Source organism: Schistocerca nitens, chromosome 1 (assembly GCF_023898315.1).
Source record: "Schistocerca nitens isolate TAMUIC-IGC-003100 chromosome 1, iqSchNite1.1, whole genome shotgun sequence".
In the NCBI taxonomy this organism is placed as follows: Eukaryota; Metazoa; Arthropoda; class Insecta; order Orthoptera; family Acrididae; genus Schistocerca; species Schistocerca nitens.
This window is the reverse complement of record NC_064614.1, coordinates 1049283550-1049308602: the sequence shown is the minus strand read 5'-3', so window position 1 is coordinate 1049308602 and position 25053 is coordinate 1049283550. Positions and strand designations below refer to the sequence as shown.

Below are 25053 nucleotides of genomic sequence, written 5' to 3'. Positions count from 1 at the left end.
CATTTCTCCTCCTTACACGAGGCATCACAAAAAAGGTTCCCAGGCAACGCCGGTGAAGTGCTGTTTGTGTATGAGAAATCGGTTGGAAACTTCCCTCATGTCAGCACGTTGTAAGTGTCGCCATCAGCGCCAGCCTTGTGTGAATGCTCTGAAAAGCTAATCATATGCATCTCACAGCATCTTCCTCCTGTCGGTTAAATTTCGCGTCTGTAGCACATCTTCGTGGTGTAGCAATTTTAATGGCCAGTAGTGTAGCTAAATTGCTTCCGTGAAGTCTTCCGTGTTTATTTCGACAGAAATAAGCGAGCCGCAATCCTCCTGGAAAGTGAACTGGAGGAACGAGAATGGGCGAGAAAGCCAGTCTGGGTACCTGTGGCCGAGCCCCTGCTCAGAGCTCAACAGTTTTACAGCGGCAAATTCCTCTTTAAAAGGACTCTTATCTCGTCGGTCCAACTTTAAGGCTCTGAGCACTATGGGACTCAACTGCTGTGGTCATAAGTCCCCTAGAACTTAGAACTACTTAAACCTAACTAACCTAAGGACAGCACACAACACCCAGCCATCACGAGGCAGAGAAAATCCCTGACCCCGCCGGGAATCGAACCCGAGAACCCGGGCGTGGGAAGCGAGAACGCTACCGCACGACCACGAGATGCGGGCCGGTCCGACTTTAAGCTTCCAGGTCTTCGAATCATCCACCAAACATCCACCAGCTATATAGGAAAAGTAGAAAAACAAACAGCAAAACGAAAACAGCCACTGGTGAAGTTAACCCATATCTGCAATTACCAAACGACTACCTGACCAAGGAAAAGTGCATATCATCCTCTGAAATATGTTAGTGGACTGTATCAGAGAAGAACAGCCACATTACAATACACACACACACACACACACACACACACACACACACACACACACACACTTGCGCACGTGCATGTGCATATCAAACAGAATTATAAAAATTTAGAGATTCTGATCGAAACAAAAGTTTTTCTAAAAGGAAGATTGTTTCGAATGACTAGTGTGTTACCTACAAGGCTACATGGGGCAACGTCTGTCGTTATTCCTGATTACGTCATGGTGATAAACACTAAGGAGTGATTGCTGTATGTTGACAGTTACTTATGACATCAAAATCAGCTGTCCTTTCGTGTTATTTGAAACACGGAGGCTATCTGTGGGCACTGGATTTGGAAGTCTCCCATCTTGATCAACAACCCAGTCATAGCACTCAAATCTTTATACAGTCGTCATAATCATCTACCTACATCAAACACATAGATTTCCTTCCTCCCCCCCCTCCCCCCCCCCCAACACTTTGGTTATTTTTTTTTCCCAGATTTCTTTGATTTCAGTGGCTGTTATCTAATTAAAGACTGAGAGTGATAAAATAGCTACTACTACTTTGTAGAAGCTTTTATTGTCTCGAAGTAAATAAGTGAAGATGGCCGAAGTAGAGAGGGTATAAAATGCAGACTGGCTACAGGTGATAAGTATTTCTGAAGAATAGGAATTTTATAATAATTAATGTGAATGTTTTAGGATGCCTGTTCTGAAAGTATTTTCTGGAGTGTAGCCTTGTACATAAGTATAACATAGACATTAAACAGTTCAGGCAAGAAAAGAACAGAAGTTTTTCCAATGTACTGCTACAGATGGATGCTAAAGATTAGACTGATAGGTAACTAATGAGGAGGTACTGAAATACAGTGAGGACAAAAGAAATTTATGGCACAACTTGACTAAACAAAGGGGCTGGTTAATGGGACATATTCTGAGGCATCAAGGAATAGCCAGTTAGCTCATAGACTTGTGTGGTGAGTGGGTGAGTGCGTCAGGGGGGGGGGGGAGAAATTGTAGAGGGAGATCACAGGATGAATACAATAAGCAGGTTCAAATGAATGTACGTTGCATTATTTGGAGATGAATAGGCCTCCATAGGATGAAGTATGTGAGAAGATGCATCAAATTAGTCTTCAGAGTGGAGACCATGACAATAACAATTAGTTTCCAGCGGAGATCTGTTATCTCTGTGCTGATTTAGCTACTGCACAGAAAAACGTACTACTCGTTTACAGGATGCAATTTGGAAATGCATTATATGTATCACAGAATTTATTCCGACCAAAGACACTTTGCAGGTGCTTATGATGAAACTTTCTGACAGATACAAACAATGTGTGGAAATGTGGTTCAGATACAGAGTCTTGCTTTCTTGGAGCAATGGTCACACAAGCTAAAATACCCAGACACAACATGTGTGAATCCCAATGTTTCAACATATTTCCTACTTTCTATACTCAAAGATACTATTCGAATCTCTACCCTTAAGTTCAGGTGGGACTCATTCCTTCTTCAGGGCGTGTTATAGGTACTGTAAGTATGTAAGATCACGAGTACATCCATTCTTCTTCTCTTCACAATAAGATTATGCACCTAAGATATTCAGGAGTAGAATGGGACTTTTTCCTGCAAATTAATTAATAGTGTATATCGAGATTCTCGTGTGATTTACTCCTTGTTAGAGAACTTTTGACTCTTGACCTAACACTCAGCAACCATTTCTTTTCTTCTCAATGAGATTATGCACCTAAGGTATTCAGGTATACAATGGGACCTTTCCCTTCAAATTAATTAATAATGTATATCGAGATTCTCGTTGATTTACTCCTTATTAGAAGACTTTTGACCCTTGGCCTAACACTCAGCAACCATTTCAGACGCTCACATTGTACTGATCCTACTCACTGACTTGTAACACTAAATTTTGTACAAACATCATAGTTGTTGAGAATGTATACACTAAAAGCAAAACGTTTATTGTTATGTTTAGTGTTCAATGTTAACATTAATGTTTAACATTTACATTTAATGATGTTACACTTAATGATGTCAAATTTCTATATTCTTTGAATTCTACTGATTACTATAACATGGTCAGTTTTTATGTGAAGTTTAAAGTTTGTTTACAGGATTTAATATAATTTCCTAATTGTAACCACATTTTTTAGGCCTCATTTTGGGTCCTAATAGAGTTTTCTTATATTTTTCTATAATGTGTGTTTCCTAGGCTTTCATTTAACAGGGTTACCTCTAATTTTTTTGTATTGTGAAGACTGTTCTATTATATGTTCTATAACAAAGTCAATTTCCGTGTTTACAGTTGTGACATATAACACAACAATTTGTTAGCTTTATGTTGCTGCATTCTTGCAACTGTATTTTTTTGGTTAAGATTTTAGAAGAGTTTTAAAAAATACTGGTACTTCCATTTACATAAGAAAAGCCACTAATTTTGTAATCTTTAGGAATCAGTTTAATCTGAAAACCTCTCATTGTTGCTGAATTACATGATAGCATTTCATCTGTATTTAATTCACAATCCTTAAATAATTTTACTAAGTATTTTTGACTAAGGATGTAGTATATCTCTGTGTCTAACACTGTTTTAATTTTTTAAATGCTTCTGTATCGGATTTTTTGGGTAATTTTTTTTTATAATATGATTATTTTGGATGTATTTCATCTATGCATTTCCTTCAATTAAATTTCCCTCAGTACACATACACAATAATATTTATGTTTTATGCAATCCCCTGAATTCTACATATTCTTTGCTAGGAAGCTGTTTATTTTGGATTTCAAATCTTTTTCTTCATATTTTTACTGTAGAAACTATTAGAACTCATTCATACAAAACTTACAGTTCATGAAGTTTCACTGTTTTATAGAAAACCACTGTTCCAATATTAACTGAAGACTAGTAGACTGAAGATCGTTTACATCATGGACAATGAATTTCTCATTCAATAAAATTATGTTAAGCCATATTTCATTTCTTTATTTGTATCCTTTAGAGGAAGAGCCCTGTATTAAGCTGTCAGTGATCATTCAACTGGGACTAATTATGTGTGGTTCCTGAGAAGGTTCCATTCGATGATCCTTACATTTTATTGGGTGTATTAATGATTTTTGATCAGTGACATTACCAAAGGCTAAGTTTATTTTGTATGCAGATGATACAAACATTGTGATAAATAACAAAATAAGCAAAGTTGCACTATGAGCTGCTAATGAAATTTTCATGGTCATTAATATATAGCTTCCAACCAATTATCTGTTAGTACACTTCACAAAGATACGTTATATGAAAAACAAACCTTTTGAGAGGCATCCAACGATCGTAAGTATAAAATGTGATGGTCCACAAATAAAAGTTGGCAATGTTAAATTTGATAATACATTCAGTTGGCAGAAGCATATGCCTATCATATTTTTGTTTGCGAGTGTCTTCAGAAGACGCTATTTAGAAATTAAAAAAAAGTGGCATACTGCGCTAACATTTATTCCATAATGTCATATGGGATCATACTTCAGTGTAACATATCAAGTCAAAATTTTGTGAGTCCAAAAGTGTGTAATACAAATAATTTGTTAAGAATGTACTGCTGGTGCTAGTTTCAGGAACTGAAAACACTAACTACGGCTTCTCTGTATAACTTCTTCTTTATGAAATTTATCAGAAATAAGATATACAGGGTGTTACAAAAAGGTACGGCCAGACTTTCAGGAAACATTCCTCACACACAAACAAAGAAAAGATGTTATGTGGACATGTGTCTGGAATCGCTTAATTTCCATGTTAGAGCTCATTTTAGTTTCGTCAGTATGTATTGAATTTCCTCGATTCACCGCCAGTTGGCCCAATTGAAGTAAGGTAATGTTGACTTCGGTGCTTGTGTTGACATGCGACTCATTGCTCTACAGTACTAGCATCAAGCACATCAGTACATAGCATCAACAGGTTAGTGTTCATCACGAACGTGGTTTTGCAGTCAGTGCAATGTTTACAAATGCGGAGTTGGCAGATGCCCATTTGATGTGTGGATTAGCACGGGGCAATAGCCGTGGCGCGGTACGTTTGTATCGAGACAGATTTCCAGAACGAAGGTGTCCCGACAGGAAGACGTTCGAAGCAATTGATCGGCGTCTTAGGGAGCACGGAACATTCCAGCCTATGACTCGCGACTGGGGAAGACCTAGAACGAAGAGGACACCTGCAATGGACGAGGCAATTCTTCGTGCAGTTGACGATAGCCCTAATGTCAGCGTCAGAGAAGTTGCTGCTGTACAAGGTAACGTTGACCACGTCACTGTATGGAGAGTGCTACGGGAGATCCAGTTGTTTCCGTACCACGTACAGCGTGTGCAGGCACTATCAGCAGCTGATTGGCCTCCACGGGTACACTTCTGCGAATGGTTCATCCAAAAATGTGTCAATCCTCATTTCAGTGCAAATGTTCTCTTTGCGGATGAGGCTTCATTCCAACGTGATCAAATTGTAAATTTTCACAGTCAACATGTGTGGGCTGACGAGAATCCGCACACAATTGTGCAATCACGTCATCAACACAGATTTTCTGTGAACTTTTGGGCCGGCATTGTTGGTGATGTCTTGATTGGGTCCCATGTTCTTCCACCTACGCTCAATGGAGCACGTTATCATGATTTCATACGGGATACTCTACCTGTGCTGCTTGAACATGTGCCTTTACAAGTACGACACAACATGTGGTTCATGCACGATGGAGCTCCTGCACATTTCAGTCGAAGTGTTCGTACGCTTCTCAACAACAGATTCGGTGAGAGGCTGACCAATTCCATGGCCTCCACGCTCTCCTGACCTCAACCCTCTTGACTTTCATTTATGGGGGCATTTGAAAGCTCTTGTCTACGCAACCCCGGTACCTAATGTAGAGACTCTTCGTGCTCGTATTGTGGACGGCTGTGATACAATACGCCATTCTCCAGGGCTGCATCAGCGCATCAGGGATTCCATGCGACGGAGGGTGGATGATGCATGTATCCTCGCTAACGGAGGACATTTTGAACATTTCCTGTAACAAAGTGTTTGAAGTCACGCTGGTACGTTCTGTTGCTGTGTGTTTCCATTCCATGATTAATGTGATTTGAAGAGAAGTAATAAAATGAGCTCTAACATGGAAAGTAAGCGTTTCCGGACACATGTCCACATAACATATTTTCATTCTTTGTGTGTGAGGAATGTTTCCTGAAAGTTTGGCCGTACCTTTTTGTAACACCCTGTATATTCTTCGAATGAACTGTTCGATTCATGGAATCAGTACTTGAAATACGAATAATCTGCATAAAGGTTTAGAGTCAGCTACTTCGAGTGATTGTAGGTAGATGATAAGACTTCGCTGATGTGCTTCAGGTGGCCGACGTACGAGAGCGGCAACGAGTCCGAGGTGGCCGAGGTGGGCGAGGACATGCCGCAGTTCGTCAGCGACGACGCGCCCTTCAGCTGCTGCTCCAGCGAGCAGCTCCGGCCCTGCGTGCACCACGGAGTGCTCTCCCGCAGTCCCATCTACAGGTGACCTGCTGATCATCTTCTTGCGACACAACGATGTTCAGCGTATACTCACGGTCAATGATTGGTCGTCGGCCGCTATGTACGAGGGTCACTCCGAAAGAAATACACACTATTTTTTTAAATCCGTCTTTTATTCTACATGTTTGAAAGTTTTACAGTGTGTAGATACATCCTTTAGGAACAATATTTTCATTTCTCCACATAATTTCCATCCCTCTCAACTGCCTTACGCCATCTTGGAACAGACGCCTGTATACCCGCACAGTAAAATTCTGGACCAACCTGTTGGAGCCACTGATTGGCAGCGTGCACCTTGTTCCACGAAGAGAGTCTTTCAGTTTCCCAAAGAGATGATAGTCACATGGAGCCCAGGTCAGGACTGTAAGGCGTGTGTTTCAGTGTTGCCCATCCGAGTTTTGTGATCGCTTCCATGGTTTTTTGACTGACATGTAGCCGTGCATTGTTGTGCAACAGCAAAACATCCTGCTTTTGCCGATATGGTCGAACACGACTCAGTCGAGCTTGAAGTTTCTTCAGTGTCGTCACATTTGCATCAGAATTTATGGTGGTTCCACTTGGCATGATGTCCACAAGCAAGAGTCCTTCAGAATCAAGAACACCGTAGCCATAACTTTTCCAGGAGAAGGTGAGGTTTTGAATTTTTTTTTCTTGGGTGAATTTGCATGATGCCACTCCATTGATTGCCTCTTCGTCTCTGGTGAAAAATGATGGAGCCATGTTTCATCACCTGTCACAATTCTTCCAAGAAATTCATCTCCACCATTCTCGTGCTGCTCCAAAAGTTCGCTGCATACCGTTTTTCTTGTTTCTTTGTGAGCCACTGCCAACATCCTGGGAACCCACCTGGCACAAACCTTTTTTAACGCCAACACTTTCAGTATTCTGGAAACATTTACTTCCCCTATACCAACGTAGCGTGACAGTTAGTTCACCGTGATGCGTCTGTCAGCAGTCACCAGTTCGTTAACTCTCTGCACATTGTCTGGAGTGTGTGCAGTACGAGACTTGCCGCTGCAAGGACAATCCTCAATATTGCTGTGCCCACTTTCATCACGTAACCTGCTTGCCCACCGACTATCTGTACTGCGATCGACAGCAGCATCTTCATACACCTTTTTCAACCTCTTGTGGATGTTTCCCACTGTCTCGTATTCACAGCACAGGAATTCTATGACAGCACGTTGCTTCTGACGAACGCCAAGTGTAGCAGCCATCTTGAAGACATGCTGTGACGGCGCCACTCACGGGAACAGGTTGAACTAAGTTTGAAAACAAGCGGGAAGGATGTATCTACACACTGTAAAACTTTCACACATGCAGAATGAAAATTGTATTTTTACAAAAATAGTGTGCATTTCTTTTGGAGTGACCCTCGTCCATCCAGTTGGTGTTGCAACGCCACTTAAAAAGGGCCCTACTTGTTTGTTTAGGTATTTTTTATTATTATAGCGCGAATGATACTCTCAGGCACGCCAAAACACTGTAAATCTTCAGCATTTTTCCTAATCACCTTGCTAAGTGTTTGACTCATGTACTTCTTGTTTCCAATTTCACTGAACAGTCAGATTCTATATCTACATCTACGCCTATACTCCACAACGTATAGTGTACGACGCAGGGTCCTTTAAACACCACGGCCATTCTCGTCGTAATTTTCTCCAGCAGCGAATGATGCGCGAGAGGAACGATTGTTGATAAACCTCTGTATGAGATCGAAACTCCGTAATTTTAAATTCATGATCTTCTCACGAGATATATTTAGGAGTAAGCAATAGTCATCAGCTCTTTAATTTTAAATTCATGACCTTTTCACGAGATATGTTTAGGAGTAAGCAGTCATCATCATCATCACTATCGTCATCATCTAATTCATGGACTAGTTTCGAGGAACCTGTTCCGACTTCAGCTTCTTAGCTCCATCGTTCCCTCAGCCGACTTAGCCCCTTGCTCTCTTTTTTGGGTAGATACTGCAAAACTTCTTTAGCATACCTACCTTGTGTTATTCCGTTTATACGTTCTTTCCAGTTTTGCTTATATGTATCGATATTTTAAGCTCACTTCTAATATGTTGTTGTTGTTGTGGTCTTCAGTCCTGAGACTGGTTTGATGCAGCTCTCCATGCTACACTGTCCTGTGCAAGCTGCTTCATCACCCAGTACGTACTGCAGCCTACATCCTTCTGAATCTGCTTAGTGTATTCATCTCTTGGTTTCCCTCTAAGATTTTTACCCTCCACGCTGCCCTCCAATACTAAATTGGTGATCCCTTGATGCCTCAGAACATGTCCTACCAAACGATCCCTTCTACTAGACAAGTTGTGCCACAAACTCCTCTTCTCCCCAATTCTATTCAATACCTCCTCATTAGTTATGTGATCTACCCATCTAATCTTCAGCATTCTTCTGTAGCACCACGTTTCGAAAGCTTCTATTCTCTTCTTGTCTAAACTATTTATCGTCCTTACATGGCTACACTCCATACAAATACTTTCAGAAACTACTTCCTGACATTTAAATCTATACTTGATATTAACAAATTTTTCTTCTTCAGAAACGGTTTCCTTGCCATTGGCAGTCTACATTTTATATCCTCTCTACTTCGACCATCATCAGTTATTTTGCTCCCCAAATAGCAAATCTTCTTTACTACTTTAAGTGTCTCATTTTCTAATCTAATTCCCTCAACATTACCCGACTTAATTCGACTACATTCCATTATCCTCGTTTTGCTTTTGTTGATGTTCATCTTATACCATCCTTTCAAGACAACGTCCACTCCGTTCAACTGCTCTTCCAAGTCCTTTGCTGTCTCTGACAGAATTACTTCTAGTATATTCATTTCTTACTCATTCTTCTGGTTTACATCTTCTGCTTCCTGATCTGAGGAATTTCATTTCTGACGCCACTGTGCCGATTTATATATTCCTTATTTGCTATCCAAGCCTCAAGTAGCAATAGAACAGCCATCGCTTTATAGAACTTCAGTTGCATTTCTTTAATCGCTTTTCCGTTTAATGTTTTTTGTCATTATATAGATATCCTGAAATTTTGCTGTTTTATTTTTTATATCTTTATGATGACCAGAAGAAACGTCACGGCCCAGGTACTTAAAATGACTTACTTACTCGATTGTTTTCTTTTCTATCAGTATTTTTAATCACATCTGTTGTCTTCCTGGGAATGCGATACTTTTGTCTTTTCCATAGATATTTCGAAATTGTAATTTTGGCCAATTTCGTTTAGTTTAAAAATATTTCTTGGTAATTCGTCTTCTGAAGTAGCTATTATAATATGGACGCCAGCATTCATTAATGCTTGTTACAGCACGTTGGAAGTAAAGGAAACGCCATACCGTTCTGTGCAACGCCACTAGTGTACTGTCTGCCACTGGGTTTGGATTAACATCTCCGTTGTATTTTTGCGCTTACTGTATGAACCCATTTTGAACCGCGCTCTTCTTCTTTGGGTCTTCTGCATTCCTTATATCATTCCCAGCTGGTAAGTGTCTAGAGGGGAAGCAATCGGTCACAGGAGTGTTCTCTAAGACACGTCTTCAGTGGATGAATTACAAGTCGTTAGCAACTTAACAATGAATCTCAGGTTGAGATCTGCTTTTGTGCAGCTTATTTTATGTGGGCGTTCCACTTTATGTCGCTCAGACAAATACTTATAAATATTTTACGGTTCTTACTGTTTTCATTGATTATTCGGCAATAGTTCAACCGGACAACAGGAGGCCTTTCCACGTATTTATGTGCAGTCTCTTACATTTATTTATGTTGAGGATCAGTTACCAGACTCAGTAACAAGCATCGATTTTCAGCAGTTATTTCTTAACTTCGCTATAGTTTTATGACGTCTCGATCTTCCTACATAATACAGCATAATCTGCGAACAGCGTAAAAGAGCTTGCGACGTTATGTGCAAGGGTGTTTGTGTGTATTGGGAAAAGTGATTACCCTAAAACATTCTTAGGCGAGTTGGTAGACTTCTCTCCGTTAAGGACATTATGCTGTGATTCGTTTGCTATGAATACTTGAATACAATCAGAAAGCTGGTGTAATACTCCATACACTCTCATTTTGATCATTAGGTGGCTCTGCATAACTGTCGGTCATTGTGGCAAAGCTGTTCTAGGCGCGTCAGTCCGGAACCGCGCTGCTGCTACGGTCGCAGGTTCTAATGCTGCCTCGGGCATGGATGTGTGTGATGTCCTTAGGTTAGTTCTAAGTCTATGGGACTGATGACCTCAGATGTGAAGTCCCATAGTGCTTAGAGCCATTTGAACTACATAACTATGTGTATATGACCCATAAAGCACGTATGACGCTAGAAAATTGTAGCGAAACTAAAGAAGATTGCAGAGGATCGACGCATGGTGCCTTGAAAGTCATCTGACCCAGGAAGAAAACTTATCACAGGAAGCGGCCACAACCATTAAATGTCTGTAAGTATACCGGGTGATCAAAAAGTCGGTATAAATTTGAAAACGGAATAAATCACGGAATAATGTAGATAGAGAGGTACAAATTGACACAAATGCTTGGAATGACATGGTGTTTTATTAGAATCAAAAAAATACAAACGTTCAAAAAATGTCTGATCAGAATAGCAATAATTAGCATAACAAAGTATGACAAAGCAAAGATGATGTTCTTTACAGGAAATGCTCAATATGTCCACCATCATTCCTGAACAATAGCTGTAGTCGAGGAATAATGTTGTGAACAGCACTGTAAAGCATGTCCGGAGTTATGGTGAGGCACTGGCGTCGGCTGTTGTCTTTCAGCATCCCTAGAGATGTCGGTCGATCACGATACACTTGTGGCTTCAGGTAACCCCAAAGCCGATAATCGCACGGACTGAGGTCTGGCGCCGGCCGCTGGTGGCCGAGCGGTTCTGGCGCTACAGTCTGGAACCGCGCGACCGCTACGGTCGCAGGTTCGAATCCTGCCTCGGGCATGGATGTGTGTGTTGTCCTTAGGTTAGTTAGGTTTAAGTAGTTCTAAGTTCTAGGGGACTTATGACCTCAGCAGTTGAGTCCCATAGTGCTCAGAGCCATTTGAACCATTTTTTTGAGGTCTGGCGACCTGGGAGGCCAAGCACGAGGAAAGCGGCGGATGAGCACACGATCGTCACCAAACGACGCGCGCTAGAGATCTTTCACGCGTCTAAAAATATGGGGTGTTTTTTTTTTGTTCTAATAAAACCCCATGTCATTCCAAGCATGTGTGTCAATTTTTAACTCTCTATCCACATTATTCTGTGGTTTATTAAGTTTCCAAATTTATACTAACTTTTTGATCACCCGATATGTATGGAACGATTTTAAATGGAACTACCACGTAAAATCATTTGCAGGAATGGCAAATGACTAAAAGTTATTCACTGGAAGAAAGGTCAGGGTCTGCAGTTCAACGAAGTAGGTTACAAAACCCTCGGACGACCAATACAACCGATATACTCATCCAACTCCACTTACAAGACAGGCAAAACACGCAAATATCTAAAAAAAAAAAAAAAAAAGGGCGCTGCGCGGCGTGTGTGAGGTGAGAAAGCCCACGTCGGCAGCAAGGGCGCCCTCCAGCACGACACGGCCACATCCCGCTCGGCCGGACGAGAAGAACAAGATGCGTCATCAGTGAGTGACGGCGGCCGCACTGCCCAAGCGAATGACAGGCGGTGCATCGCAGTGGCGGCGCGCCCGCTAATTCGGCAGTCGCTTGCGGGGCGCGCGTTCCGGCCGCCCTCGAGGCACTCGATGTTTCAGAGGGACGTGCTGTGCGTCAAATGTGCACCGAAAACTGCGATTGTTTGTGTTGGCAGAAGAGGCGCCGTCTGTCGAGCGCTACAATATAACGCTGCTAACGGCCATACAGCAGTATAAACGTGTGGCTGCACACTATAGCCCCCACGCAATGCCCGCTTAGGGATCGTAAGACTAAGATTGGAACAGCTGCTACGAGTACATGCACAGAGGCATTGAGGCAAACCTTCTGAGTCACGCTGTTAGGAATGGAATGTCATTTATTAGTATAAACGTGTGGGTGTACACCATAACCCCCACGCAACGCCCCTTTAGGAATTGTAAGGCTAAGATTAAAATAATTGCTGCATGCACAGAGGCATTATGCATCACAGAATGATCTTCCAGAGTGGCTTTGAAATTGGTTACTTTATTAAGAATATTAATTACGAATACAAACTGTTATAGTGTGCCGCAATGTTGAGCAGAGTGGAACACATACTGTTAAAATCGCTATACATGAGGTCCTAGAGAGTCAAACCAACATATTGCTTCCTCCTACATATATCTCACGAATGTAATATTGGAGGGATTCACGTTCAGAGGCAGGCTTGCCAACAGTAGTTCCTCCCACGCACAGTTTGTAACTGGAGTAGGAAAGGGGGGAAGTGACAGTACCCTCTGCCTCGCACCGCTTGCCTGGCTTGCGGAATACAGATGTCGAAGCAGATAAATTGTCTTAGACAACAATTTCAACATCTTGCACAGCCTCCTAGCTGCAACACGATCCAGCAGTTGTGCATAGTGACGATCAGGGAGGCACCGGACACGTCTTGGGAGACAATGTTCGCATCGAACATTGCCGAACGACTGCCACCCCTCGTCACAACTAGCCACAAGGTGTTGTTGATAATGGCGGCCGGGAAGGATGTCACTCCATCATGTCCCATGCGTGTCTAATGGGACTAATATATGGATACTGGGCAGGTCAGGGCAGCTGAACGTCCGTAAGAGTGCTCCAGAAGTGCGTTAACTGGCATTTTTCTGCCAGAAGACCATATCTCACTGACGTTGTAATAGTGGCAACAAAATGGGATGGAGTTCAAGATGAACACAACAGCGTTTCAAGCTCCCTTACATTAGAAGTTTACGGTTATTGTAATCTATATTTCGCAACGTCGTGAAACCCTGGGTTGGTTCTGCACACAGTGCCTCAAAGACTTCTATATTTGCTGATTTCCTGGTCGACACCCCAAGCGTATACAATTACAAGACTTTTCGGCTTCCCCCCCCCCCCCCCCCGCCCTACACACACACACACACACACACACACACACACACACACACCAAACCACTCTTCCGCTGCACCACTACCAGAGTGGGGCTCTGGTGGTAAGTTTTTGAGGAAACCTAGGGAGTTTCACTCTTGCTGGTAGCCCAGTTTTCTCAATCCTGATTTTCTGTTGCTACGAGTGCGTTAGACGATTACTGCATAACGCTTCGTTGGACAGAAACTGTTAAACTTTTTTGAGAAAATGACGAAAATCTACAGCATGGCGCACTACTAAGACTTTCAATGAACGTGTGGTGGGAGGAGGAGGGTCGTGTTTCGGAGTATAGCGGTGGATGTAAAAGGGAAAAGGAGACAGGCGAGGCAGAAATGCCGCCGCTGCCCTGGAGCTCTTCTCTGCTTCGTAGCCAGAAACACAAAGAAAACGATCTCCTTAGTAACGGAGTCATCACGGTGATTCGTGAGACCGGTCGTGCCCTTAGGACACTCCACTTGCGTGGAAACGACCTCGAATGACCTTAAGCGCTTGTATAAATTTCGCTACACGTGCTGAAGGTCACCTTCAGCGAGGGAAAGAAGGGAATGCTGTCAACTTGCACCCTCTACAATGTGATCAGATTAAAAGTAAAATGCTTAAACCTTTCTACAGCTTGGGACATTATTTCATCATTTTTTTTAATTAAAGGGAACAGAGAAAAAATAAGTGTGGAACTATTTAACGTGAAATCTAATCGTTGGATATTATAATATACTTCTGACACCGTCAAACATTTAGTATTTGCAAATAAAACTGTTGACTGTCCGGAGCCTGAGATGCTTTTCTATGCCAGCACTGTCAGAACTATTTTTTTCTGGACCTTTTGAATCTGTCGAATGGTGACCAGTATTTGAGTCTAGCAACCAGTTTCGAATAGTATTTTATAGGATTCCTGATCTCTTTCTTTATATGCATTGTCTGAAGTATGCGACAGAAAAAAAACTATAAATATCGTCCAAGAATCACTGTTAAGTTTAATCCAGTAGTACAGTGTGCATAGTTTTCGTCTTCATAGATATATTGTAATTAGTTACGAACTTGAAACTTGCATCTGACAAATGCTACAAATACTTGTGAAGCTGTTGTCCCGTTGACAGGTCACTTAATTCTTATCATTTAGATTTGTATCTACACAGTCCTGTGTATTGCAAGAGAAAATAAGTGCGATAACTATCGCACAGTCATCTTAGCGGCTCATGTATCCGACTTGCTAGCAAGAATAATAACAGAAAAATGGAAAAGACAATTGAGGAGCTGTTAGGTGACGATATGTTTGGCTTTCGGTAAAGGAGTTCCGATGTTGCGATTGGCAATCAAAGTAAGACTTAAGAAATATCAAGACACTTTCATAGAACTTGTCGACTTAGAAAAGCCGTTTGACTTTGTAGAATTGTTCAAGATGTTTGAAATCCTGAGAAAATGGATTAAGGTATAGAGAAAAATAGATAACATACAATATATACAGAAACAAAGATGGTATAATAAGAAGTACTCGAATTTAAAAAGGATGTAAAAGAGGGCTGTAGCAACGAAGAAGCAATGACGGAATAAAGGAAAGTTTTAAGACTGGAATTAAAATACAGGGTGAAATGATATCAACGCTCAGACTCGCAATGACCTTGCTATAGTCAGTGAGATTCAGAATGGAATGGGCAGTCTAATGAGTACATAATATTAATTGAAAGTAAACCGAAGAAAGACGAAAGCAATGAGGAGTAGCAGAAATGCGAGTAGTAATAAACTTAACATCACAACTGGGGATCACAAAGTAGACGGAAGTTAAGGAATTCTGAAACTTTGGAAACAAAATTACGCATGACAGAGGAAGAAAAGAGGATGTAAAAAGCAGATTCGTACGGGCAGAGAGGGCATTCTTGGCCAACAGATATCTGCTAGTATCAAACGTTGACCTTAATTTGAGGAAGAAATTTCAGAGATTTTACGTTTGGAGTATAGCAATTCTTGACAGTGATTTACGACAGTCGGAAAATTCGAAAAGCTGGAAGAATTGGAGCGAGTAAAGGCTTGATACCTGAAGAGAATTTTAGGAGTCCCGCAGAAAAGAGCGAGGCTAGTATACTAGCTTACTAGGGAGACCTTCCTGATAGAGGATCTAAGATGCGAGCTTATACTCCCAGCTAGTGCCGACTTCAAACAGCTTGTACAGGATCTGCATGAGAAGAACAACAACATACCAGAGGACTTTTATGCAACGTCTGCTATGCCAGAGAGGATCTGTATGGAAGCTAACCATGAAATGCGACACGTGACGACGAGATTGGCAGCCCATGGTTTTCACCACAAGGTGTGTTGCAACAAATTATTTCACGAACCAGATGACGAATGTGTGTGAGAGCTGTGCTTGGAATTTTGTGACCAATGCCATATTATCCAATGCAGGAATAGACAGAAATCCATCGTAGCTTACAGCAAAGACAAGTTATATGAATGTTACGTAATGTGAATGTAATCCTTTGCGCGGCTTGTGTGCGTTTTAATAAATAAAAAAAAAATAGGAAAGAAGAGAATCGAAGCGTTTGAAATGTGGTGCTATAGCAGGTTTTTGAAAATTAGGTGGACTGGTAAGGAATGAGGAGGTTCTCCGCAGAATCGTTGAAGAAAGGAACATATGGATAACACTGATAAGAAGAAAAGACAGGATGAGAGGACGTGTGTTACGACATAAGGAACTGGCTGCCATGGTGCTAGAGGGAGCTTTAGAGGGTAAGAATTGAAGGGAAAGACAGAGATTGGAACATATCCAACAGATAAGTGAGGACGTACGGCGCAAGTGCTATTCTGAGATGAAGAGATTGGCGTTGGAGAGGAATTCGTGGCGGGCCATATCGAACCAGTCGGAAGTCTGATGATTCCCAAAAAGAAGTCACCTAATCAGTATTTCGAAGCTCCTGCGGGATTTTATAGAACATGAGTACTTCCTGCAAACCACTCAACGTGTGTTCTCGTGATGCTCATCATTTTCTGTACTCTACGAATCCCGCGCGGCCGTTACGGTCGCAGGTTCGAATCCTGCCTCGGGCATGGATGTGTGTGATGTCCTTAGGTTAGTTAGGTTTAAGTAGTTCTAAGTTCTAGGGGACTGATGACCATAGCAGTTAAGTCCCATAGTGCTCAGAGCCATTTGAATCTACGAATCACTACAAGAGGGTACCTTGCTTCCTACCGTAATAAACTGACAAAATGTTCTGAACTATCTCCATCACTAACACAGTTTGTTTTGTCGTGAGCTTCTTTCTTAACACTCTTTTGACCACAGAAAACCGCTCCTTACTGTCATATGTGTAATGGAAATAAAAGTAAACCTGCATTGTCAATGAATTTCTGTGGACCGGGCTGTGTCTCCGATCGTGTATGGGACAATGCGGCTTTTTCAATCTGTATCATTTCAGGCTTAGATCTTGAGCGCACTGTATTTTTGCTGGAAGATGGTTATTCAGAATAATAAGGTTGCAGCCAAAGTGGCATGCACGACAAAGACGTCATTCGAGCATCACATGAGCGATTGATATGACTTGTATTGATTGCCGGCCTTCATCAATATAACCTGATGGTCGCTAACTACAAATTATGCCTCGTAGGTATCCCAAGCTGAAGGCAACCGAATTGGGCACCGCTGTTTTCGAGGCAACTATAGGAGTGCTGCGTCGATGCAGAAAGTACGCAACTGTCCCCACAGGAGTAATTTGATCTCTGGGAGTCCATTCCGGACAGTAGTAGTACAAGCCACTTCCCCCTGCCGATGTCGGGTCCCTTCACCGACAAGTTCACTTTTTTTTTCTTGTTATGGTTTTAGGGCGCAAAACTGCTACGGTCATTAGCGCCCGGTCTGTGACTTAGGAAAAGGTAAAAAACGACACTGGAAACCAGCAGAAATGGGAACGAAACTAAAAAAATTGGAGAAACTAAAAATACAAGGAAATCTTAAAAAACCACTATAGAAGGGGGTTGGTTATCCCCAAAAAGAGCTTCAAATGACTGACGTCATCTCACTGGCACTAATAAACTCGAGAACGCGATCGGCTGAGCGCGTGTCATCTGCTAAAATGGAAGATATGTCAGGCGACAGCTGCAGACGGGCGCGTAACGGAGTAAAATAGGGGCACTCAAGTAAAAGATGTCTTACCATCCAAAGCTGAGAGCAGTGGCGACAGAGTGGGGGAGGATCACCACTTAAAAGATGTTGATGGCTAAAAAGACAGTGTCCTATCCGGAGTCTAGTTAAAATTACCTTCTCCCGACGACGCGTTCGGGAGGAAGAGGTCCAAGCACAGGGAAGAGCTTTCACGTCCCGCAATTTATTATTGGGAAGTGTCGACCAATGTGCGTGCCATAAAAGAGCAATACGACGACATAAAACACTCCGTAGATCGGCGAAGGGAATCATGCGAATAGCTGGCTGAAGAAGAGAGACTGCAGCCTTGGCCGCTATATCGGCCGCCTCATTTCCACAGATATCAACGTGTCCTGGGATCCAGAGGAAGGCCACAGAGACGCCCCCCAAGTGGAGCAAGTGGAGGCAGTCCTGAATCCGGTGGACCAGAGGGTGGACAGGGTACAGAACTTGGAGACTGAGGAGAGAGCTGAGAGAATCTGAACAGATAACATACTGTATCCGCTGATGGCGACGGATGTATTGGACAGCCTGGAGAACAGCATAAAGCTCCGCAGTATAAACCGAACACTGGTCGGGAAGCCGAAATCGATTTGGGATGCCGCCAACAATATAGGCACTCCCTACACCTAACGATGTTTTTGAGCCATCAGTGTAAATAAATGTGGCTTCCTTCATTTGTGCACATAGAGCAGCAAATGCCTGACGATAAACAAGTGAAGGGGTACTATCCGTGGGAAATTGACAAAGGTCACGGAGCAGGCAGGTCCGGGGACGGAGCCAAGGCGGTGCTGTACCCCAAGTTGTCAAGAAGGTTTTAGGAAAGCGGAATGGAGCAGTTGACGGAAGCGGACTCCCGGTAGTAGTAGGGAGGAAGGGCGGCCTGCATACCCTAAATCCAAGGCGGCGTCGAAAAAAATGTCATGGACCGAATTAGCAGGCATGGAAGACAGATGGCTTGCATAACGACTCAGAAGGACAGCTCGCCGATTGGACGGCGGAGGTTCAGCAGTCTCAGCATAAAGGCTTTCCACAGGGCTGGTGTAAAAAGCTCCAGACACTAAACGTAATCCACGGTGGTGGACAGAGTCGAGACGCCGAAGAATAGACGGCCGAGCAGAGGAGTAAACTATGCTCCCATAGTCCAATTTCGAGCGCACTAAGGCGCGATAGAGGCGGAGGAGCGCACTAAGGCGCGATAGAGGCGGAGGACCACTCGGTCCGCTCCCCAGGAGGTACCATTCAGGACACGGAGGGTGTTGAGGGATCGCAGACAGCGAGCCGAAAGATACGAAACGTGGGAGGACCAGCACAGTTTTCTGTCAAACATAAGACCCAAGAGTTTAGCGACTCCCGAAAACGGAAGGTTGACAGGTCCTAGATGTAAGGAAGGTGGAACAAACTCGGTACGACGCCAAAAATTAACACAAACGGTCTTACTGGGAGAAAAGCGGAAGCCTGTTTCGATGCTCCAAGAGTGGAGGCGATCGAGACAGCCTTGAAGACGTCGTTCAAGAAGGCTTGTCCGTTGAGAGCTGTAGTAGATCGCAAAATCGTCCACAAAGAGGGAGCCCGAGACATCAGGAAGGAGACAGTCCATAATTGGAATTATGGCAATGGCAAACAGTACAACACTTAGCACGGAGCCCTTGGGTACCCCGTTTTCTTGGGAGAAAGTACGGGAGAGAGTAGTGTTCACCCGCACTCTAAATGTGCGCTCTGCCATAAATTCGCGAAAAAAAAAGGAGCAGCCGACCTCGAAAGCCCCAAGAGAACAGTGTGCGTAGGATGCCTGTCCTTCAACAGGTATCGTATGCTCTCTCCAGATCAAAAATATTGCTACTGTTTGGCGTTTCGGGAGAAAATTGTTCATGATATAAGTGGAGAGAGCAACAAGATAGTCAACTGCAGAACGATGCTTTCGGAAACCGCATTGGGCAGGTGTTAAAAGACTGCGGGACTCCAGCCACCAAGCTAAACGGCAATTCACCATACGCTACAAAACCTTACATACACTACTTGTGAGAGAAATGGGGCGATAGCTAGAGGGGAGATGTTTGTCCTTTCCAGGTTTCGGAACAGGAACGACGATAGCTTCCCGCCATCGTCTGGGAAAAGTACTGTCGGTCCAAATTCGATTATAAAGGCGAAGGAGGTAACGCAGACTATGTTTTGATAAATGCAGCAACATTTGGATGTGGATACCATCCGGTCCTGGGGCGGAGGAGCGAGAAGAAGAGAGTGCATGTTGGAGTTCCCGCATGGAGAAAACAGTATTATAGCTTTCGCGATTTTGAGAGGAGAAAGCAAGAGGTTGCACTTCCGCTGCACGTTTCTTCGGGAGAAACGCTGGCGGGTAATTTGAAGAGCTCGAAATCTCAGCAAAGTGTTGACCCAATGAGTCGAAATTGCGACAGGGTCCACTAATGTATCATCCGCGACAGTGAGCCCAGAGACCGGGGAGAAACTAGGCGCGCCAGATAACCGTCGAATCCGACTCCAAACTCCCGAGGAGGGAGTGAAGGTGTTAAATGAGCTAGTAAAGAAGTCCCAGCTTGCCTTCTTGCTATCGCGGATGACGCGACGGCATCGCGCACGTAACTGCTTATAGCGGATACAGTTGGCCAAAGTAGGATGCTGGCGGAAAACGCGAAGAGCACGTCGCCGCTCACGTATTGCGTCACGGCATGCCTCGTTCCACCAAGGAGCTGGAGGGCGCCGGGGCAATTCGGAGGTGCGTGGTACTGAACGTTCCGCAGCTGTAAGAATAACGTCTGTAATATGTGTGACCTCATCGTCGACGCTAGGAAAGTGACGGTCATCGAATGTCGCTAGAGACGAAAAAAGTGTCCAATCGGCTTGGGCAAACTTCCAGCGTCGCAGGCGCATATATGGCAGTCGTGGCTGCAATCTAAGGACACATGGAAAGTGATCACTCGAGTGTGTATCAGCAAGGGCGAACCATTCGAAGCGCCGAGCTAGCGGAACAGTACCGACCGAAAGGTCCAAATGAGAGAAATTTGTCGTGGAGGCAGACAAAAATGTAGGGTCCCCAGTGTTGAGGCAAACAAGATCCGCATGGTGGAAGACGTCTATCAATAGTGAGCCACGCAGACAAGGATGTGGAGATCCCCAAAGCGGGTGGTGGGCATTGAAGTGGCTATAATGGCTCTGAGCACTATGGGACTCAACTGCTGAGGTCATTAGTCCCCTAGAACTTAGAACTAGTTAAACCTAACTAACCTAAGGACATCACAAACATCCATGCCCGAGGCAGGATTCGAACCTGCGACCGTAGCGGTCTTGCGGTTCCAGACTGCAGCGCGTTTAACCGCACGGCCACTTCGGGCATTGAAGTCCCCAACCAGCAAATAGGGGGGTGGAAGCTGACCAAGAAGATGAAGGAGATCAGCTCGTGCCATTGGTGTGGACGATGGAATGTATACAGTACAAAGAGAGAAGGTGCATCCAGAAAGGGAAAGACGGACAGCGACAGCTTGGAAGGAAGTGTTTCAGGAGATTGGGTGATAATGGAGAGTATCATGGAGAAGAAACATGAGTCCTCCATGTGCTGGAGTGCCTTCAACAGAGGGGAGATCAAATCGGACTGACTGAAAATGGGGGAGAACAAAGCGGTCGTGGGGACGCAGCTTTGTTTCCTGAAGACTAAAGATGACCAGCCAGTAGGATCGTAAGAGGATCGACAATTCATCCCGATTGGCTCGAATGCCGCGGATATTCCAGTGGATAATGGACATAGGGTGGACAGAAAATGGAAGAATGTGACCAAGGTTGCCGTCAACTCAACGGCTGCTCAGAGCTTGCGACCGACAGCGTGGAACGGCATTCAGCTGAAGGCAGAAGATCCTGATCCATAGGTTGTTCAGGAGCAGCTCCTGCCACCAGCGATCGGCCGGTTGATCGGCCGCCAGCAGTGCGCCTCGGCGACACAGAAGACGGCCAAGGGCGGCTACCGCCAGGTGATGCTGTAGACGAGACACGCCGTGGCGGAGAAGGAGAGGAACTGGGTTTCTTATTAGCCTTCTTGGAAACAGGATGTTTAGATGAAGGAGGAACCGATGGTTGTGAAGTTGGGGTACGTAAAAAATCTTCACGAGTAGGCTCTTTTTTGGATGTCTTGGTGTCTGACTTTTGGGCTCGAGATTTAGCAGAACCCGATGAAGGGTGAGCCATAGAGTGAGCAGGCGAAAGTGGGGAGGTTGAACAGGCGATCTTTGCGCTGGCCGATCTGACGACCATGGCACTAAAGGTGAGATCACAAGTCTGCGTGGCTGCCTCCTTTGCTGGTTGAGGAGGGGCAAGGACAGTGCTGTATTTTCCTGTCTGAGGCACAGTGGGCTTTCGACTGGCGAATAATTTTCGAGCAGCAAAGGTCGACACCTTTTCCTTCACTCTGATTTCCTGAATGAGCTTTTCGTCTTTAAAAATGGGGAAATCTCTAGAGGAAGCAGCGTGGTCACCCATACAGTTGATGCAACGAGGGGATGGAGGTGGACAAGCACCCTCATGGGCATCCTTGCCACACGTAACACATTTGGCCGGATTGGAACAGGACTGGCTGGTGTGATTGAACCGTTGACACCGATAGCATCGTGTAGGGTTTGGGATGTAAGGGTGAACGGAAATTATCTCAGAGCTCGCTTTTATGTTCGATGGGAGTTGAACTCTGTCAAATGTCAAGAAGACAGTACGGGTTGGAATGATGTTCGTGTCAACCCTTTTCATGACTCTATGAACAGCCTTTATGGCCTGGTCAGACAGGTAGTGTTGAATTTCCTCGTCAGACAATCCGTAGAGGGAGTGTGTATAAACGACCCCACGTGAGAAATTTAAAGTGCGGTGCACTTCCACCCGGACAGGGATGGTGTGTAGCAGTGAAGTACGCAGCAATTTTTGTGCCTGGAGGGCACTGACTGTTTCTAACAACAAGGTGCCATTTCGTAATCTGGAACAAGACGTTACAGGACCTGCAAATGCGTCGACACCTTTCTGAATAATGAAACGGTTGACCGTGGAGAAGTCGTGACCTTCGTCAGACCGAGAAACAACAAGGAACTGTGGCAACGATGGAAGGACTGTCTGTGGCTGAGACTCATTGAACTTACGCTTGTGAGCAGACATAGTAGAAGATGAGGAAACCATTGCGAATGTATCCCCCACGATTACTGGCGTCTCCGATGGCGCGCTCCTTCCTTGTGGGGGCCCTCTCTGAGGGCACTCCCGCCTTAGGTGATTGTTCACACCTCAGGTCACACCTCCCAAGAAACGGCCGGAGGGACCAATAGGCACATTCGTAAGGTATCAGCTCAGGTAATCACCCCTCCCTGGGCCTGGCCGTTACCAGGGGGTACGTACGTGTACTACCTGCCTACCTGGGGTGGGGAATTACGCGTTACCCCGTCACTGGCTATGCATGGAAATGCGTGGGTCAGCCTTCAGACACGCACAGGGAGGAAAAAAGAGAAAGGGAAAAACAAAGGGAAAGGAAGGAAGAGAGGTCTCAAACGCCGCAGCGGAGAAAAGGGGAAAGAGAAGAGGTAAGGACAAGAGAAGGACAAAGGAAGGATGAAGACTTGCAAGCAGAGAAAGCGAAGAATGTGTTATGTTTTGGAGCGTCCGTCTCCGGACCTAGGCACAAAACATACTCCCAGAGGGGGAGAAAGGGAAGGAAAGAGGCTGAGGTGAGGGGGGGGGGGAGACGAAGATGGGGGATGAGGAAGGATGTGGAAAGGGAAGGTATGCAGCCCGGAAAGGAAGGAGGGCCACATTAGCTCGGGGTCCCGTGCTTGCTACGCATGTATCCACAAAAGAGTTGTGGACCCCCTGGGGGGAAGTTCGCATTTTATCTGATATGTGATGATTGCCGTTGAAGAGTGTGGTTGAGGCAAGTTGGCAAGTATCAAGCCACGTCTGAGGCATGCAGTCCCATGGGTTCAGCAGGGCTATTGGTCTGTCATGTTTTGAACCAGTATCATATATGTAAGGGAGCAAATGAAAACGTGACAGATGAAAAAAAAGTGTGTAAACTGTTCATAATTTCAAAAGTAAACGCAATAACTGTTAACACGTTTATTCAGCTGTGAGAAATTCTGTAGCCTTGTTTTAGTTGCGATATCGTCATCTTTGTATATATTTTTCCGTGTGGCAACAACTTTTTGGCGCGCGCGTGTGTGTTTGTGTGTGCTTTACGCTGTGTAGGCGTATATGAATCAGATTAAGTGCTTCATGTAGCCTGAACTATTACGTGAAGACAAGCAAACAACATTACAACCAGACGACGAGGGATTCTCGACGTTAGTGAACTATAACTCAACTTTGAAGATTTGTTTACATTGTGCTTAATCGTCATTAGGGAGAGTTGCGTTGAATTAGATCATTGGCTACAACATCACTTTTTAGTGCAGGGCGCAACTGTCCCACAGGTCTTACACCACAAGGGGAAATAAAAAGCCGAAAACCAATGTAAAAATCAATAAATGTGCAGCTGGACGTGAACACCCGTGTAAAGATGAACCTGTCGGTTGTAAACCGGTAACGGCGCTATATGTGTAAATTAATAACATCATTAACAAATGAAATGCTTATACAAATATATGTTTTACAGCGCGTAATGGGTGTAAGTGGAGACATTTTTGCTGGTGACACAGTACAGTGTACTGAACGACATCACATTAGTATTTATTCATTTGCAGTCTAATAATTCTAGCAATTAGGAATAGCATTTTTTTGGTTGGTTAGTACCTTCAAGTAAATGCGGCAGGTGGTGGTAATTTCCTATGGGACCAAACTGCGGAGGTCATCGGTCCCTTGGTTTACACATTACTTAATCTAACTTAAACTAACTTACACACAGACCCATGCCCGAGGGAGGACTTGAACCTCCGACAGAGGGAGCCGCGCGAACCGTGGCAAGGCGCCTGAGACCGCGCAGCTACCTCACGCGGCTTGCGGCAGGAGGAAGTCATTTTTCCCCTGGGCAGTACGCCCAGTGTTGAAGTGTGGATGAGTGGTCGCAAAACGGTTAGTCCGTACTGCCGGCATAGTTCAGTGAGTGATGCAGTTACTACCGTCCATAAAACATCAGGTAATAAATTATTTGATGTGTTAGTGGGAAGTGTCAGGAAGTCGTTTCTGAAAGTATTTGTATGGAGTGTAGCCATGTATGGAAGTGAAACATGGACGATAAATAGTTTAAACAAGAAGAGAATAGAAGCTTTCGAAATGTGGTGCTACAGAAGAATGCTGAAGATTAGATGGCTCAAATGGTTCAAATGGCTCTGAGCACTATGGGACTCAACTGCTGAGGTCATTAGTCCCCTAGAACTTAGAACTAGTTAAACCTAACTAACCTAAGGACATCACAAACATCCATGCCCGAGGCAGGATTCGAACCTGCGACCGTAGCGGTC

General features: G+C 44.2%; 1 protein-coding gene across 1 annotated transcript in view; it reads left to right on the top strand.

The window, feature by feature from the left end:
* LOC126224746 (peripherin-2-like) overlaps nt 1–25053 on the top strand; it is a 63994-nt gene that overhangs the window by 24478 nt on the left and 14463 nt on the right. The window contains exon 2 of the mRNA XM_049942208.1: nt 6239–6397. Within this exon, the coding sequence (XP_049798165.1) occupies nt 6239–6397 (159 nt within the window). The remainder of the gene's footprint in view (nt 1–6238; nt 6398–25053) is intronic.